Source organism: Schistocerca nitens, chromosome 4, assembly GCF_023898315.1.
Source record: "Schistocerca nitens isolate TAMUIC-IGC-003100 chromosome 4, iqSchNite1.1, whole genome shotgun sequence".
In the NCBI taxonomy this organism is placed as follows: domain Eukaryota; kingdom Metazoa; phylum Arthropoda; class Insecta; order Orthoptera; family Acrididae; genus Schistocerca; species Schistocerca nitens.
Window position 1 is genome coordinate 728,523,270 of NC_064617.1, and position 19,780 is coordinate 728,543,049.

Consider the following 19,780-nt stretch of genomic DNA (forward strand, 5'->3'; position numbering starts at 1 on the left):
CCACAAGAACGAAGGGAAGGCAACGAACACTAAAAGGAACAAAAGAGGACAAGAAAACAGAGAGATGCTAGAAACGGAAGACAGTAAAACATGAATGCAGATTGCAGTGGCTGGCCAACCACTGAAATAAAAAGGGAAAGCCAGCCACTCTGCAACACATTAAAACCTCCATCCTAAAAGCACTAGGGTGGACAACACAGAGGGACAAAGGACAAGCGCTAAAACCTACACAGGAGTATAAAACCCAATCTCAAGGATATAACGTACAACTTAAGCCGCTGTGGAGGCATTGCCACCCAACACCGAAGGCAGGGAGCTGGGAAAGTTAACAGTCTGAAACAGAGCAGCCAAAAGTGGGCAGTTCATCAAGAGGTGGACGACTGTCATTTGGGAGCCACAGCGACACTGAGGTGGGTCCTCACGACGGAGTAGGTAACCATGCGTTAGCCACGTATGGCCAATGCGGAGCCAGCAGAGGACAGCTGATTCCCTGCGAGAGGCCTGCATGGAAGACTTCCACACATTAGTAGTCTCCTTAATGACATGCAGTTTGTTGTGCGTCCTGTTATGCCATTCCATCTCCCAAAGCCGGAAAACCCTGCGGTGTAAGACAGAACGCAGGTCAGCTTCAGAGATGCCTATCTCCAGAAAAGGTTTCCGTGTCGCCTGTTTGGCCAGCCTGTCGGGAAGTTCGTTGCCGGGGATTCCGATGTGTCCTGGGGTCCACACAAATACCATGAAACGACGATACTGTTCCAGGGCATAGATGGACTCCTGTATGGACGCTACCAAAGGGTGGTGAAGGTAGCACTGATAGCTTGTAGGCTGCTCAATGAGTCAGTACACAGGAGAAATGACTTGCCAGGGCATGAGCGGATGTACTCAAGAGCACGAGATACGGCCACCAGCTCTGCAGGGAAAACACTGCAGCCAACTCGTCAATACGTCCTCCATGAACATATGCGAAGCCTAAGTGACCATCAGCCATTGAGCCATTGGTATAAACCACTTCAGAGCCCTGGAACACATCAAGAATCTAGAGGAAGCGACAGAGGTGGGGTTAACAGTCCTTAGAGCCATGAAAAATGTCCAGACGATGCTGCAGTCAGGGCGTACACCCTGGAGGAGTACGTGAACAGACTGCAATAAGAGGTGGTAAAGGGAAGGACTCCAGTTCAGAGAGAAGGGACTGCACGCGAACCGCAATTGTCAGCCCCGATCTGGGTCGCCGATGCAGTAGGTGGACTGCTGCGGGCGAGAAAAGGAAACTAATTCGGATGCGCAGGGGAACTATGAATGTGTGCTGCGTAACTGGCGAGTAGTTGCACATGTCTGATCTGCAGGGGAGGGACACCAGCCTCCACCAGTACGCTGGTCACCGGACTCGTCCTAAGAGCTCCTGTCGCTAATCGGACCCAACAGTGGTGAACAGGGTTGAGTAAATGCAATGCTGAAGGCACTGCGAAACCATAAACCACACTTCCACAGTCAATTTGGGGTTGGGCAAGGGCTCTGTAGAGCTGCAGCAGCGTACAGCAATCTGCACCCCAATTGTTGTTGCTCAGGCAATGGAGGGCATTGAGGTGATGCCAGCACTTCTGCTTAAGCTGACGAAGATGAGGGAGCCAAGTCAATCGAGCGTCGAAAACCAGTCCTAGGAATTGATATGTCTCCACTACAGTGAGTGGATCGTCATTAAGGTGAAGTGCGGGTTCCGGATGAACGGTACGATGCGAACAGAAGTTGCATGACACATGACTGTGGCTGAAAACTGGAAGCTGTGGGCTAGAGCCCATGACTGCACCTTGTGGGTGGCTCCTTGGAGGTGCCTCTCAGCAACAACAGTACTGGAACAGCAGTATGAAATGCAGAAGTTGTCTGCACACAAAGAAGGTGAGACGGAGGGCTCGACAGCTGCTGCTAGACCGTTAATGGCCACTAAAAATAGAGAGAGACTCAATACAGAGCCCTGCGGGACTCAGTTCTCCTGGATATGGATGGAATTATGAGAGTCACCAACTTGGACACAGAAAGTATGGAGTGACACAAAGTTTTGGACAAAAATCGGGAGCATGCCCCAGAGACCCCACTCATACAATTTGGCAAGGATATGATGTCACCAGGTCGTGTCATATGCTTTTTGTGAATCAAAAAAGATGGCAACCAGATGTTGCTGTCTGGAAAGGGCTGTTCATGTGGCAGACTCAATGGACACAAGATTATCTGTGGTAGAACGACCCTGGCGGAAGCCGCCCTGACATGGAGCCAGCAAGCCACGTGACTCCAGGACCCGACCCAACCCAACTGCCGACATACCATATGTTCCAGCAGCTTACAAAGAACATTTGTGAGGCTAATGCACTGATAGCTGTCCACATCAAGCAGGTTTCGACTGGGTTTGAGCACTGGAAAGATGGTGCTCTCCTGCCATCACACCAGAGCCAGTTGGAGAAGATCTCGCTTTTAGTCCCAGGAGCTGTGTCGGGGCAATGTGCAAGGGCACTGAGGAGCTCCCACTCTGTAAATGGGGCGTTACAGGATTCACTGCAGCGTGTAGTGAATGAGAGGACATTCCCTTACAGGCGCCGTTTGAGTGTGCGAAAGGCTGGGGGGGAGGGGGGGGGGTGTAATTCTCCGACGCAGAGGCTTGAGCAAAGTGCTAAGCAATAGCGTTTGCGTCGGTACATAACTCGCCATTTATGGTAACACCAGGGACAGCTGTTGGGGCCTGGTACCCGAAAAGACGTTTGATCTTTGCCCAGACTTGGGAAGATGACGTGTGGCACCCAATAGTGGAGACGTGTCTCTCCCAACACTCCTCCTTCCGTTGTGTGATAAGGTAGCGAACACAGGCATGGAGCCGTTTAAAGGCTAAGAGGTGCTCCAGGGAAGGGTGCCGCTTATGCCACTGTAGAACTCTGACGCTCCTCAATTGCTTCAGCGACTTCCGGTGGCCACCATGGGACTGCCTTTCATCGGGGGCATCCTAAAGAGCGAGGGATTGCATTTTCTGCTGCAGAAACAATTTAGCTGGTCACCTGCTCAACCATCACATCGATGTTACTGTGTCGGGGAGATTCAGCAGACTCAGCAGAGGTAAAAGTTCCCTTGTCTGCCTTGTTCAAAGCCCATCTGGGTAGGCGTCTGTGTGCCTGACGCTGGGGCAGTGGTCTCTACCACACAGGTCGTCATGTGCTCTCCAGTGGATAGATGGGAGAAGTCCTGGGCTGTAAATTGATTAATCGATGACCGATTAACTACCATGAGCCACACTGAAATGTGTGGCGGCCCCTGTATTTAAGAGGCAGAGGTCGAATTGCGACATCTCTGCCTCTGCCAGTAAGCATGGTACCACCCCACAAGGGGTTATAGGCATTAAAATCTGCCAGAAGTAGGAAACGTTTAGGGAGTTGATCAATCAGTGCAGCTAATATATTCAGGGGTACTGCACCATCAGGAGGAAGATATACATTGCAGACAGTTATTGCCTGTGTCATCCTTATCCTTATTCTGACGGCCGCAGCATCAAGAGGGGTTTGAAGGGACATGTTCACTACAGACCAAGTTCAGGACAAACGCAAACTCCACCTGACACACTATTATAATTTCTTATAGTTGCTATGGTTCCTGTAATATCCTTTATAGCCGTGGAGGGCAGGCGTCTGCATTGCTGGGAACCAGGTTTCCTGGAGGCAATGCAGATAGCAGGTGTAAAGTTTAACAGTTGCCATAGCTCAGCCACACGGTGGAGAAAACCGCCGCAGTTCCACGGGAGGATAACATCGTGAGACTGGGAAGGTATGGAACACTGAGGCAGTTTACACCTCAGTCACCTGCTGCCACCAATTTATTGCCCGAGCCGTCTATATCCATTGTGTCTGAGGGTTTGGCGAGATCTAGGTCCTCAGCGGACGCCAAAATCTCCACCCCATCCTCAGCTGCAGAGCTTGTAGGTAGCGGTAATGGTGTGGGTGCCATCGCAATTTCCTTGGTCTTAGGTTTTTTTTGGATTTATCTTGCTGCTCCTTGGGTTTCCCTGGCTGGGAGGATTTCACTGATTCAGTCTCCTGGATTGAGGATGAGCGTGAAGCCTTACGACCAGCTGCTTTTGGGCTCTTCAGCCACTGGCAAGTGTCATCTTTCCCACTAGAAAAAACCTGGGAAGGGTGTGACCCAAGAGACCCCTTCCCAGCAAGAGAAGCCGAAGAAGACTTACGCTTCGACAGCTTAGAAGTGGGGACGGACGTCCCTCCCTGATGGGGGGGAGGGGGGGGAGGGAGGTTGCTGCTCACGAAGTAGGTGGTGCAGGAACAACAGGGAGGGAAATGCCGCCCCCCCCCCCCCAACCATCAAGTGGGCAGGTGTAGTCTTCCGGCTCAGAGGTGACCTGGGTTGGCGGAGCTGATGGTGTCAGAACTGTTGGAGCGGCGGCATAAGACGATGTCATACGCACAGGATGCAGGCATTCAAATTTTCTCTTAGCCTCAGTGTAGGTCAGTCAGTCCAAGGTCTTTTACTCCATGATTTTCCTTTCTTTGTGGAGAATCCTGCAGTGGGGCGAGCAAGGAAAATGGTGCTCTCCACAGTTGGCACAGATGGGAGGCAGGGCACATGGAGTATTGGGATGTGATGAGCGTCCACAATCTCGGCCTGTGATGCTGGAAGTACAGCGGGAAGACATATAGCCGAACTTCCAGCATTTCAAGCACCACATCAGGGGAGGGATAAAGGGCTTTACATCACAGCGGTAGACCATCACCTTGACCTTCTTGGGTAATGTTGCACCCTCTAAGGCCAAGATGAAGGCACTGGTGGCAACCTGATTACCCTTCGGACCCTGGCGGACACGCCGGACGAAATTTACACCTCACTGCTCTAAATTGGCACGCAGCTCGTTGTCGGACTGCAAAACAATGTCTCTGTGAAATATGATACCCTGAACCATATTTATGGAGCATAATGGTTACAGAAACATCCCCCACATTGTCACGAGTGAGTAACTCCCATGACTGGGCAGAGGATGCTGTTTTGATAAAGACTGACCCAGATCTCATTTTGGACAACCCTCCACCTCCCCAAACTTGTCCTCTAAATGCTCAACAAAAAACTGATGCTTCATCATCATGAAAGATTCCCCATCAGCTCTCTAACATACAAGGTACCAGGGCAAGTAAGATCCGCTGCCATCCTTAGCCTGACGTTCCTCCCACGGTGTGGCCAGGGAGGAGAACGATTTGGGGTTGTACTTCTGTGCGTTGAATTGAGCTTCTGATCACTTAGAGACTGCTTGTGTTTCACCACCAGCAAGAGATGGACTACACTTCATCGCGTGTGATCTGCCCTGATGCCACCCACTCCGACCAAGGGCCTCCCCAGGTGCCACCCAGCCACAGCAAAGGCCACCTGGCAGGATGGCCATTGCCGGAAGTCCCGATGCCCCAGGGGGATGGGTACCTACCACTTTTGGCATACATGGGGAGTTAACGGCACAGGCATCAGCAGAGCAATCCCTGTTTGGTCAGGGGGCTACAACCAACGGGGTACATGGTGGCCCCACCACTACGGACTGGCTACCGTGCTGGATATCAGGTGCAAAGAAGTCAAGGGTCCTCGTCGATGCAGAAATCTATAGTGCATGGTGGAAAACACACCCAGGAAGGTGTCCGCGCCCAAGAGATAGAGAATGGGCATGACTGCGATCCGACAACAAGAAAGTGGGCTAAAGATCTCAATGCACAATGGACACCATGCACATTGTAAGGTGCCCTTCCCCAATTGGCTCGCTCTTCGGGAAAATTTTGAAGAATGGAGGTCAAACCCTGCAGAGGATCAACACAAAGGCTGAAACGTGTAAAACTCCTTTCAGTTGCCTTGTATGACAGGCAGGAATACCTTGGGCCTATTCTAACCCCCGGACCCACAGGGGGGAAGAGTTTCCAAAATTTTTGGAAGAAGAGAATGAAGATGAAAGTGGTCTGTATTGGAAATGTCTACCAACCAGAACCATTGCTTTTAAGAGCATGGTTAGCATTCCTAGATGTAAATCATCTAAAGAGGGAATTGAAATTTTGAGCACTGCTAATGCTTCCGAGAAGGACAAAGTGAAACTTCTAGTGATTGGTAAAGAAAAAAAATCCCCGAGCATTGAAGGCTATTGCAGCTAAGGCTCTCCCTGTGCATTCTTACAGTGAAAATGGAGCAAGGATAGACAGTGTAATTTTCAAAGACTGATTCCACATAGATTTTGTACCACAAGTTTGGTGTTTTGTAGAAGAGAACATATTGGCAAAGAAGGCTGTTCCATTGCTTGATAACACCCCTTCACATCCCAGCACCAGGATTCTCTTATCCCATGATGGTCTCATCTTAACCAAGTTTTTACCTCCTAATGTGACTGCCTTTTTACAGCCATTGGACCAAGGCATAAATCCATCAGTAAAATGGTGCAACCAGGCTGGTCTACTGGGAGTGCTAGTTGAAGATTTGGTGACATTCTGGAAGAATGACAATTCTAGATTCCATACACAGGAAGTCAAGCCACACCAACTAGTTCGAACATGCAGGAAAATTCTTCTGCGATACAGAAAAAAGTGATTTTCAAGGTGTTAGTGATGATGAAGCAACTGCACAAACAATAAACCTGGCAATGGGTTAAAATTGGTTTGAAGATGTCAATTAAGAAAACTTGAATTAGTGGATGAAGATTGATGCACGGGAACATGGCTTCCAGTACAAGTGACATTGAACTTGCGACCACAGCTTCGCAACAAAACAAAGATGATGATAGTGACCCTGTCAGTCACTGCAATACATTGTAATGTATACTCTCAGAGTATACGAGCCAGAATACAATGACATTATTGCTGTAGGAAGAATTCAAAATGTCGCACGAAAAATTTAAACTCCTCTCAGAAGCAGACCAACATAACAGACTACTTAAGAAATAAACAGGCCTACAGTAAATATGCACAGAACACAGATAAATTTACAAACAAAATAACAGGTTTGAAAATATCTAATTTTGAGTATGTTTCGATTATTTGTGTATGTTTAGTTTAATCCTAAACTGAAACAATTCAGCCTTTCCGAGAAATGACTTGAGATTGAACACCAAGAATCCTGGACAGTACTGCAAAACACAACCACCTCATAATTAGGAACTGACTTATGCCTACTAATAGTTTTATTCATCAATATACACACAATTGTCACAGCAGCTTAAGCACATTTTTGTAGTTAAAACTGATCACGAATTGTGCACTTATTGTTATTTGAGCATAGAGAATATTATTTTAAGACTTTTTCAATCATGTTTGGCTGCTTTTGAACTCCCTGTACTTAACTTTTCACTTCACATATTTCTAATTTCCCTTCCTTACTTTAGTGCTGGCTTGGCCAGGCATGTCGTGTGTGTGTGTGTGTGTGTGTGTGTGTGCGTGCGCGTGCGTGGGAGGGGGGGGGCACAGGCATCCCAAGGCCCAGTCTGTCACTCTGCTTTTCTCAGAACTACCCAGAATGGCAGCAGGATATTTCATTCAGCACTGAGCTGCGGCATTTTTCAGTCAGCACACCATTCAGCAGTCATGGTGTCAGTGCTGTTTACCCTCTGCCATTTGTTCCTGGTATGAAGGATGTTGGCAAGCTGATTGCACTAAAGGAGGTAGTCTGGTGATCTATCGTCACAATTATTTGAAACAAGTGGGAATGACAGAAGAGAGGGATGAGCATTCTCAATTCACTTAAGTGACAGGTACTGCATAATTGCTATGAAACATTAGGATAGCATGCAAGAAGAATTTAAAGATTTAGTTGACAGTAAAAGAGCAAAAACTTAATGATCAAAAGACAGGATTCATCGTGTCCATTACGAAGCACTTTGTGCTAAACTTGCAGACAGAGAGCATGTGAAGAAATTAGTGGTACAAATAGTAAAATTTCTGACACACACACACACACACACACACACACACACACACACACACACACACACACACAATTATTCCACAGTCAATTGCAACAGTTTTAAATGGAACTGAACAAAGAGCATGGAGACTTCATATATTACTGCAAAGTATGTTCACGGTAAGGCACATAGCAGGAATGATTTGTTGATTTAACATTTGGTGGTGTAAAAAACACTATTCAATGAGGATGATGCATTAAAAATGCAGTTTCAATTTAAAGTGCCCCTGTGCATATGCAGATGTAACTGACTGACCTGCAGGACAATTTCAGTTTTAATGACAAAAATCTTTTTATGTTTAAACTGCTCAGAACTTTTACATTGCTTTCCTATGATATAGTTTTCAGGTATCCATAATAAGGTTGCAAAAGTGCAAATATATGGCAATTTGAGAGCAAAACTGAGTTATCTGCGTATGTATGCCAACAGTTTGTACCAGATAACTGTATCTACAGCACACCAAAAATAACTAAATAATGCTGAAAATTTGTTTTGTTTGTGATCTTTATTGTTGAGAAATGTGAAATATAAAAAAAGCCACTTGCAGAACCAACTTATTGCCATTTAAATGCGGCACGTTCACAGTATTCCCCCCTTCCTGTTCAAGACAGTGTAGTGTGGCAGTGGGGGAAATGTACGGCCGAGGCAGAGTGCTTTGGCCCTCCTGCCCAAGCACAACCCACGAGTCGAAATCGTGGCCATCCCTGCTTTATTGCCTATAAAAATCTGAATGTAGTATTAATTACAAGTTGCCTTCAAGAACTGTTGCAGTGACAGATGACCTTACGTCTTGGCAATTAATGATCTGAGATTATGTTTATACAACACAAATTTCCAGGTTCATCTTCATCTGCAATCAATTTCTGTGTAGATTAAACTTCTCTATACAATCTGCCCTAAATCTTATTTCTGAGCACATTTCTTGATAGTTTTATGATTATAATGGAGGGAAACATTCCACGTAGGAAAAATATATCTAAAAACAAAGATGATGTGACTTACCAAATGAAAGTGCTGGCAGGTCGACAGACACACAAACACAAACATACACACAAAATTCTAGCTTTCGCAACAAACTGTTGCCTCATCAGGAAAGAGGGAAGGAGATGGAAAGACGAAAGGATGTGGGTTTTAAGGGAGATGCTAAGGAGTCATTCCAATCCATCCACACATACAGACACAAGCAGACATATCATATATGTCTGCTTGTGTCTGTATGTGTGGATGGATATGTGTGTGTGTGCGCGAGTGTATACCTGTCCTTTTTTCCCCCTAAGGTAAGTCTTTCCGCTCCCGGGATTGGAATGACTCCTTACCCTCTCCCTTAAAACCCACATCCTTTCGTCTTTCCCTCTCCTTCCCTCTTTCCTGATGAGGCAACAGTTTGTTGCGAAAGCTTGAATTTTGTGTGTATATTTGTGTTTGTTTGTGTGTCTATCGACCTGCCAGCGCTTTTGTTTGGTAAGTCATATATATATATATATATATATATATATATATATATATATATATATATATATATATATATAAGCACGCCAAGCAAAGAAATATTTTGTAGTGAATCACACCATGTCCTATAGAATACACAAGTTGAACACAGAATTATCACCTCAGTTTTATGAACAATAATGTGACCATTTGTTTTCTTACCTGGACCAGAAGAATTTCTTTAACTTTTGCATGTTCCTGCTGTGCCCTCTCTAATGCTTCCTTCCGAGCCAATTTCTTTTGCTGCTTAGCAGCATCTGCAGCAATACCTTGGAACTGTTTGTTTAATTCACGTGCAAATTCTAGAGTCTGCTGTACTTCATTAAATTTTGACACAGCATTCAGCTGGTCACTGTTTAAGACTTTACCATTTTTCTCTTCTTCACGATAGGATTCTATTTTTCTCTGTAAAAAACAAAAAAACACATTAATACAGTGGGAGAATAATTCAGATACATCTACACTGGACATTCCAAAGAAATCCCAATGCGTGGTTTTCGATTTTCAGAAATTTTTCTTCACATTAAAGTTCTATAAAAAAGATGGGATTTTTAAAACCAAAGGCAAGGCATATTATTCTATTAACGGATATTCACCTGTAATACTCAGCACAATCTTTGCTCATGGCCTCTATATTTGTTAAGTACTTGTCTAACTAAATTTTAATCTATGTAAGCATCAGTAATGTTGCATGTGACAATTTAGTATTTATACAGTTCCCACCTCTGCTCTGCAGATTTTCAAGGAAATATAACGGCACTACTGATGCATTTAATCCACAAGTAAAAGACTGTCAAACTGAATAACCACCTGAATGTTGGACTGCCCATGTTTAGGAAGAAAAATTAGTAATTAAGAAATCATCCTATGTCTGCAAATAACGTCTATATTATACTGTCAAGATTCTTTGATAATTTTTATACAAGCTAGGGCCCACACTAACACTTATAAAAGGTGTGAAAAGTATCGCAGTGCACTGTCAAAGATTTTATAAAAATATCTGACTTTTACAGTGTAATATGGACCTAAGCCACACTCCTTGAGTGGCAATCCAAGTATAGAAACAATTTCTAAACACACATCTTCTCATAAGAATGGAGCATCATTGAAGTCGAATTGGTTCAATTGCTGCAACTGATAACCCCAGTTCTCAAAGTCATCAGCTTGTTTCAATTCTTGTGAAGGACCGCCAATTTAAGAAGTTCAAAGTTAGCATTCGTGATAAAAAATGATCCACAATATTTTTAAAAATCTTTACCTAAACCTCAAAATGTTAGACATGCTAGTTGATTGTATGCTAAGAAAGGACGAGACCTGGATGTCTTCTGGAGGAGTATACAATGACCTAAGATTAGAATTATCACATCTTCAGAGGAAAACTATGAATGAAAGCTATCATAGAACTCTGCTTTCCCACAACTTACTTGATTGTTTGGACAGCCTTTTTATTTTATTTATTCATATCCTGTGTCAAAAAGAATGGTTATAAAGCTAACAAAAATACAGATTGTGTTAACTCAAGTAATACATGCAGTTTACATTTCAGGTACCTTATAACTTAAATACCTTGTTAGTTTTAAGCTATAAAATTTGACATTAATTTGATTTATTGTAAGCTACACAGGTGGTATTTGAAGAAAAGTCCAGATTTCATGGTTTGTTACTGCAATACCACAGCTTTTGTTAAGCTTCCATCAATTTGAAGGGTGGTTTGAACACACATTCATGGTCCTATTACAGGTGGTATACTGAAGTCACCTGACTAGGGCAGTTCAACATGGAGTCCAAACCATAGTGCAACTCTGCACTTCTCACATAAGTTCTTTTACGTAGTATAAATGTCCTTAATTTTGTATCTCAAACACTTATTCTTTCTCCAAATTGAAATATCAACCACTGTTCTTAAATACACAAATGAAAATTACTTTTCAGAAAAAATGGAATATTTTTGAGATCTTACATGTATACATAAGTACATTAGATTTTGTGGCGTCCATATATCTGGTTGAATTTATGTGGATTGGGTTGTAACATCTGCTTCAGATAACAAAATGCATGAAAACAGACGAATTGAGTTCTTCTGCACGTATATTGATGAAATACTAATTTTAGTATTAAGCAATAGTAGCACACTATAACCATCTGCAAAATAATCAACACCTTGGTTAGATACTTTTTCTTACTACTGCCAGGATGCCTTTTATATTCTCCCTACTCCAGCCTCCATTAAGTTTGCTGCCGAAGTATCAAAATTGCCACTACTTTTAGCTGTCTTAACTTACTTAACTCAGGACACCTGATTTAATTCAAGAACATTCCATTATCGTTGTTTTACTTTTGCTGATGTTCATCATCATCATCATCATCATCATCATCATCATCATCTCTTTTAGAGTATGTTATCCATTCTTTTCAACTGCTCTTCGAAGATTTTTGTTGTGTCTAGCTCCTACAGCATAGACACAATGAGGTAGCTAGGTGCACGCTAAACTAACGCAGACGGGCTTGAAGTTCTGGAACATGAGACTTATCAATGAATAAGAAGAAAAGTACGTAGATGTTACTTAACTTTTATTCTCTTGTTGGAATACATCTCTCTTGAATTTTAGTAAGCTATAAGCACTGATACAAATGGCGCCTTGCTAGGTAGTAGCTATGGACTAAGCTGAAGGCTATTCTATCTGTCTCTCGGCAAATGAGAGGAAAGCTTCGTACGTCTTGTCGCAAGCTATGTCGTCCGTACAACTGGGCGAGGTCTAGTCCGTGTCTTGTGACCTGCCATGTGGTGGCGCTAGGATTGCGATTACACAGTGGCGACACGCGGGTCCGACATGTACTACAGGACCGCGGCCGATTTAAGTTACCACCTAGCAAGTGTGGTGTCTAGCGGTGACACCACAATTTTTGCCATCTCTAACAGAACTACAATATCTGTAAATCTAAGTCTCTATTTCTTGTCACTGAAACTTAACTCCCGCAGGAAAGCAAAGAGAATTTTCAGTTAAATAGAAAGAAAATACAACCAACAGATGTAACCTGAAGTAATGAGACATGACACACAAAATCCAATATTTTGTTTCTGAAAAAAGTTTGGCACCATAGAGAAAATGAGCAATTCTCATACTTGAACAGTATATTACTTTAAAATAAAAAGAGTACATTTTCATTTCTACTTAACAGTCCCATTCCTTTATGATATTGAGTTGAATAGTGGCTTAAACAGTATATTAAAAGTGTTTTACTAACTACTGTATGGATAAGCCATGGGGAAAGTAAGTATCTCAATTTTGATTTCTCACAGACAGGATGAGGGAACATACATAATACACCCATTACACTAATAATCTACATGCACAAAATATCCTTTGCTATTAGAATATCTCTGCAGATAAAAGGACCACCACCAGAACACATGCAACTCCGATGATCAACAACAGAACTAATATTTTCCATCCAAACTTTGCCAAAAAATGTGAATGAGGTACCTGAGAGAAAGGGAAAACCATGCTGAAGTGTGATTAGTGATGGTAGCTGCAGAGGATCTTTTTCAGACAATATTTACTTTCTTTTGTAAACGTCTGACAACTCGCTGTTTTATCATTTTAACGCTACGTTAAAACGGAAATTCGCCTGTTTTGGCTGAGTGAAAAATTTCACATTGAGAGAAGGCAAGGCCAGCTACCTTTAACAGAATCACAACACAAACTGTGCCACAAACAGCTTTATGACTGCATTCTATTTATTTTAGTCCTTGTTATCTCAAAATGGTGATACTTTTGGTTTAGTCACCCTTGCGTATTCCAGTTTCAAGTAGACACCCTCTCTTCTTAGGGTAACCAACATTTCTGTTGAGATGTATACTACTTGTATTTAGAGATCTTACAAGATTTCTAGCGTGCGCGTAGTGAATTTACGCTGTCAAATGCGTCAATATAAAGCTAGTCGTACAAAACAAAACTTAATTTTTCCCCCTGAAGATTGATCCCTTAACCCTACTTTATCGAAAAGACGAGAGGTTAGTTAATGTGCTTTGTTAAAAGTTAGGAAGGTATAAGCAAGCAACAAATCAGCCTTCAAACTTGGCTAGCATTACTGCAAAATAAAGTATTTAAAATACTATCCTTTTCCTTACTGGACACGAGCTATTTATTCAAACATCGTTTACAGATCTGAGCTCTTCCACATTGCTTCACTCCTAACAGCCCGTTTACGTAGCGATATAACAAACAGTAAGTTATACTACGACTGTCAAATGCAACAACAATACGTCTGTACATATATGCCAATTCTAACGCTGAGTATACGTTGCTTTAACTTCGGCTACTCAGTTTAGAGCACATGGTAAAACTAGACATGGCTGCCGTTGCGCCCCTTGAAATGTCATTTTTAAATGATTTAATTTATTACATAAACTATACCAATAATATCTGAAATCCACATACCTTCCGTTTTTCTAGGTTTCTTATTTTATGTTCAACTACTATAATCACTTGTTTAATAGGATCAACAGCCTCCGTAGAGGCTTGTTTTTCTAACTTCGCTGTAGCGGCAGAAGGCATCCTTCACTGGCAACAACTCTGCTGGTACTTTTTGCTCAGTGGAAGAGATAGTTACAGCATTCTATCGATAGAGGACCTGTTGGGGAAACAGGTGAAAATCACATTGCGGATATGCACATTGGAGCGCCAAATTGAAAATATTAACACGTGAAAGTTTTTGAGCGAGTAAGACACTGTTAAATTCTAAACTCAAGCCTTCATCAAATTATATACGCATAGCACAGTACCGAAAATATATCTAGTGAATTAGTGATGTAGTCAGCGGAGATCAACAGTCGGGGAAAAACATCGAATAAAGCTGATAAATTTGTCTTATCAACAGTGACGTCATAAATTACTTCCACCTCAGCAGTTACTAAAGGAAAATAGCATGATCGATAAGAAGGTATGAAATAGAGAAAATTTACTTCGATATGCACTTAACTCCGTTAAAAAAATTGATAGCAGAAATACATGGTTGCTATGCAATTAATTTTTGAACTCTTTCTGGAACAGTTTACGACAGAGGTAGAGCATTTGATTAAATCAACTGGGTTGTTCAGCGCCACTTAAAAAAATCTGAATTAGGATTTTACTTTGCAAATTCGCATCCAGTGTCTGTATCCTAACTACTGAAGAACTTTTATGTTTCTCTTATTTGGAAATACTCAAACCACACAATGCTTTTCTGCTATTCCGCTGCGAATTAATTAATAGACTTTAATAGCAGTCTGTATTATAGTGATATACATTGTATTTAATATCGATACATCACCGTGATTCATGAATTATGATATATCTTTCGCGACAAATGTTTCTTCAAACTTCAGACATTGCAGTTCTGGTGGGAACTGGAATCAGCTGGAATACATGCTTGACAACACTACCGTAACCTACTCGGCAATAACACTACAATGGCTGAGTTTTCAGTCGCCAAGATAATTGCCTTGGATCAGTGATCTCAGTATGGAGATCACTGCCGTGGATCCATATCTCTGAACATTACATCTCAGCAATGTCTTTATTTCATGCATACGAATGGCGGGAAATTAAATGAGGTCAATATTGTTCCCGGCGTTAAATATACATAATCATGATAGCAGTATTAGTCGTGGATGCAGATACCCTAGAATGGGGTCGAGGATCATTATTTTATACGGAACACCACAGCATATTATAAAATTATATGATGCCATGTCATAGAATACTCTCAGCGTTGCAAATAAGACAGTTCCTCAAGTACACAAGGGTCACAAATCATTTTTTCTGTCCGTATTGTCTCAGTAAGTTGAGTCCAAGTAATCAGTGACGAACTTAACTGCTAAAAGGTTTTCCGGAATCTAAAACAAACACGAAAACAAATGGCGTCAAAACGGTCAGGTGAGATAAATTCAGTAAATACCCATGTACCAAAAAGTGAAGATTTAGCTGATGCGGAAGCTTGTCTTTTGCAATCACAGAATAAAAAAAATAAAAGATTTAATCGGAGTAGAAGAACTGCTACAGAAATAAATAATTCCGTAAAAAGGCTGAACAACTCCAGAACAGAAGACTACAATGGATTCAGTAACTTTGTAATAAAGGCTATAATTAAGGAAATTAGAACTCCTCTCTACTCTACCGTGCAAATAAAATCCTTGATGATGGAACTTCCCCTGATTGACTTAAAATTACGGTTACACTCCCAATATACAGAAAGGGTGACAGAGAAATACCAGATAACAATAGACCAGTATCAATTGTCCTTATACTGGCCAAAATCATAGAGAGCTGCTCCCACACACAGATTTACATGTATTTTGAGGACAATAAAGTACTTAATGACAGCCAGTTTGGATTTAGAACTAATCAATCAAGTATAAAAGCTATTGAAAGCCTAATAACTGAAATCCACATTGCTTTTGAAAGGAAACCTGTGCAACACTCATAGACTTAAGCAATGCATTTGATCAGTATCACATGAGATAATTGTTAAAAAAAAATAGAATATTATGGTATTGCAGACAAAGCACTTGATTTGATTAAATCATACCTAAATAACAGGCAACAGTTAATGTATGGGAACAATGAAAGATCACAACTATTGAAAATTCTGTGTTGAAACAACGCCAGCAATACAATGCAACTACTGTGTTTGTGGAGGTGCTTGCAGCTGGCATATGTTGATATCACAGTTCGTCAGCATTCCATGATAATGCCAGCTCACACTCGTACTTGCATATGGCGGCTGCGTCCAAGCCTCTGACAGTTACATAACAACAGCCTGCCCCCCCCCCCCTCCCTCCCGGGCACCATGAATCTTTTTTGCCAGTTGTGGCAACAGAAGGCACTGCAAAGTTTATCTCATTGCAGACACAGCTTGGTTTGATAGTGACAAGTGGGCTTTTAAAATCAGAACTTGGTATATGACATATGCTGTAGACACAAGACAAATTAATAAAAGTTAGACTACAATACTCATAATTAAGCATGGATCAACATTACTTGAAGATCCAAAAGACTTAATCCTCTTTGCTGCTTGAAACATATTTAAATCATTGTTGGTAGTCATTGTATTTTCTTGGATATCCGTAATTAAACCATTATCTTTGGGAAAACTGGACAGGGAATGTTTTGCATGTGTAAGGCATATCGAACAGATCACATGGTAAATCATAGTGGGTGGCATTTAAAATTAATCCACTACCATTTAATTTGGGTGTGAAAGGTTGAGCGGGTGTATCAGAAATTTTACATCTAAATGTGACATCAAAAGTCGAATTGAAAGAGTAAATTGTACCTTCAGAACATTATTTAGGAAATGGCTGAGACAGTTGCATTAACTTCCTAGGTCAGTCATCTCTTGGAGGATTACTCATAGACAATGCTTTCTCACAGCTATACATTCTACTATCTAAAAATACTGCCGATTCTGGGCAAATTAACTTATGACTACGTTCACATATATACAGATCATATTCATTTAGAAAAGAAAAATTCCTTCAATCATTAGTGGTTAGTAAATAATCCTTTAGCTGACACTTGACGTGAAGGCCTGGTTGTTGCCACATGGCAAGATAAGTAAAAATTTTATACATTTCAAAATTACGCTTTGGAGTAGAAATGGGTATAGTTTCAGTAATATTTAATTCATCTTCAATCATCAGAGAAAATGACATAGTTAACTTGCAGTAAAAATATAAATTGTAAGAATTAACAGAGTAAATCATAGTAGATGTTGCATCTAACATTAAATCGATGGTAATAACTGTAAGAATTGGTGTGGCTGCAATAATACACTGCTTAAGCAATCTGTAATAACTTCAAGTTGAACAAATATATTTCAAGGAAGACGCAATACATGAAAGTCACAGATCAAGTAAACAGAGTAAGATGTGTGTACACTTTATCAGTCAAATCAAAACTGAGTCCAAGTCTAGTGGCTGCTGGCTGTCTGGCCGCTTAGGTGTCGCTGCTGCTGCATGGCTGGCAGACAGCGCCGCATGTAGAGGACGCGCGTAACTGCGCGGTGGCACTTTGAAAGATCGGTGAGTCACAACACTTTTCCCCCTTTGAATTTTTTGCACAGGTCTTGATGGAGGTGGCCTGTAGATTGCTAACGTCCATAGGTGTAGTTTGACTGGCCGTAAAGTCTCGAGGAGGAGGCTTCCCGTACAGACGGAAGTGTCCCCGATGATAATGGGTCGAGATGACAGGAGACGTGGGGGTCGAATCTGCTGAGGCCCCATGCACCAATCTGCCCGTTGCGGCCAAGTTCGGTTGTTATAACAGGAGACATGGGTGATGTGTCTGCGTCTGTAGGAGAAGGAGGTGAGTAGAGTTGCTCCGAGAGATGATGGTCATCTGATTCCTGCATGGGCATGTCTCCTGGTGGAGTCAGTTCTTGTGCTGGCACTGATATGATGGTGAGAGGACTGCGTTGTGAGTAATGAGAGATTCCAGTATCCCGAGCGTCAGGTAGAGCCGAAGGTGGTGTAGTGGCATCCGGAACAGGCATTGCTGGCACACGAGGCCGAAGCTGGTCCGAATGACGCACTGCAACTCCCGTGTCCGTCTGGATTTCATACAGGCATTGGCCAAGGTGTCGTAAGATGCGGCCAGGACTCCATTTTGGCCGCCTGCCATATCCCCGTACCCATACGAGGTCATCGGCGGTGAACCGGCCAAGGGAAGGCACCCGCGGCTGTGAGGTAGGAGGCCGCAGAAGATGAAGTAGCGTGCGGGGCTGTCGGCCATGTAAAAGCTCAGCCGGGCTGTGGTCGCCCATGGGGGTGAAACGGTAAGAAGCCAGAAATTGGAGAAGCGCATCATCAGCAGAAGAAGTCAGGAGTTTCCTCATCTGAGCCTTAAATGTGCGGACCAGTCGTTCAGCCTCACCGTTTGACTGTGGATGGAACGGAGTGGCTGTGACATGCATGACGCCGTGACGGGCACAAAAATCCGCAAAATCAGAAGAGGCAAATTGTGGACCATTATCAGTAACAAGAGTAGAGGGAAGGCCTTCCAAAGAGAAAATGCGAGCTAGAGCATTGGTGGTTGCCGCAGTGGTAGGCGACGTGCAACGGACAATGAAAGGAAAGTTAGAGTAGGTGTCAATAATGAGAAGCCAATAAGTACCTAAAAAACGTCCTGTGAAGTCAGCATGAATACACTCCCAGGGCTTCTCAGGCGAAGGCCACGGTGACAAAGATGACTTCGGGGCGGCGGCCTGTGACGCACAAGGGCCGCAGGCAGCGACCATGTGTGCGATTTCAGAGTCGATGACAGCGCGGCAGAGATTTTGTGCGAGAGACACCCCAGTGCCCTTGGTGAAGGAGGCGCCAGACTGAAGCACGCAAAGACGCAGGTACCACAACACGCGGTGAAGCATTTTCGGTGGAAAGAAGGATAACACTATCCCTAGCCGTGATGCGGTAACGCAAAGCGTAGTAGTTTCGCAACGGATCAGAAGTCTTAGTGGACGGACAATCTGGCCAACCCTTCTAAATACAGCATAAAACCCGGGAGAGGATAGGGTCAGAACCCATAGCAGCCGCCAGCTGGTCTCCGGTGATGGGGAACCCGTCCACAACCCACTGCTTGGCAACATCCAAGTGGAAAAACAAAAGTTCGTCCCTATCGAATGCCAGATCAGGACCCATGGGAAGGCGAGACAGTGCATCAGCATTCGCATGTTGAGCCATCGGCCGGAAATGAATCTCATAATTTAAATGAGACAAGTAAAGATCCCAACGCTGGAGGCAGTGTGCAGCCTTGTCGGGAAGTGACATTGATGGATGAAACAAGGAAACAAGTGGTTTGTAATCCGTAACAAGATGAAATTTGGATCCATAGAGAAAAACACCTAACTTATGAAGAGCATAAATAATGGCCAAAGCTTCTTTTTCAATTTGAGAATACTTTTGTTGGGCATCCGTGAGTGTTTTGGAGGCATAAGCATTGGGTTGTTCAGAACTGTCAGAAAAATGGTGTGCAAGGACTGCACCGACCCTGTATTGAGAGGCGTCCATGGCAAGAACAAGATGTTGGCCAGGTCGATAAGTAGCTAGGCACGGGGCCTGTTTCAGCATAGTCTTCAATTTCTGGAAAGCCACATCGCATGATGTGGACCAGTGAAAAGGCATGTTTTTATGCAACAGGTGATGCAACGGCTGAGCCACCAAAGCAGCAGACGGTAAAAACTTGTGATAGTAAGCTATTTTCCCCAAGAAGGCCTGCAGTTCCTTAACAGATGTAGGGCGAGGAAGGGCATCGATCGCAGCGACAGTTTGATGAAGCGGACGAATACCAT

General features: G+C 43.0%; 1 protein-coding gene across 2 annotated transcripts in view; it reads right to left on the minus strand.

Annotated features, from left to right (window-relative positions):
• LOC126252901 (caprin homolog) overlaps positions 1 to 14,064 on the minus strand; it is an 82,912-nt gene extending 68,848 nt beyond the window's left edge. The window contains exons 1-2 of one of the 2 annotated variants that reach the window (XM_049953876.1): positions 13,894 to 14,064; positions 9,614 to 9,856 (exon numbers count right to left, since the gene is read on the minus strand). In XM_049953876.1, the coding sequence (XP_049809833.1) occupies positions 9,614 to 9,856; positions 13,894 to 14,010 (360 nt within the window). In that variant the 5' untranslated portion in view covers positions 14,011 to 14,064. The remainder of the gene's footprint in view (positions 1 to 9,613; positions 9,857 to 13,893) is intronic. The other variant, XM_049953875.1, reaches the window with a different exon arrangement.
• Positions 14,065 to 19,780: the final 5,716 nt, after the last annotated feature.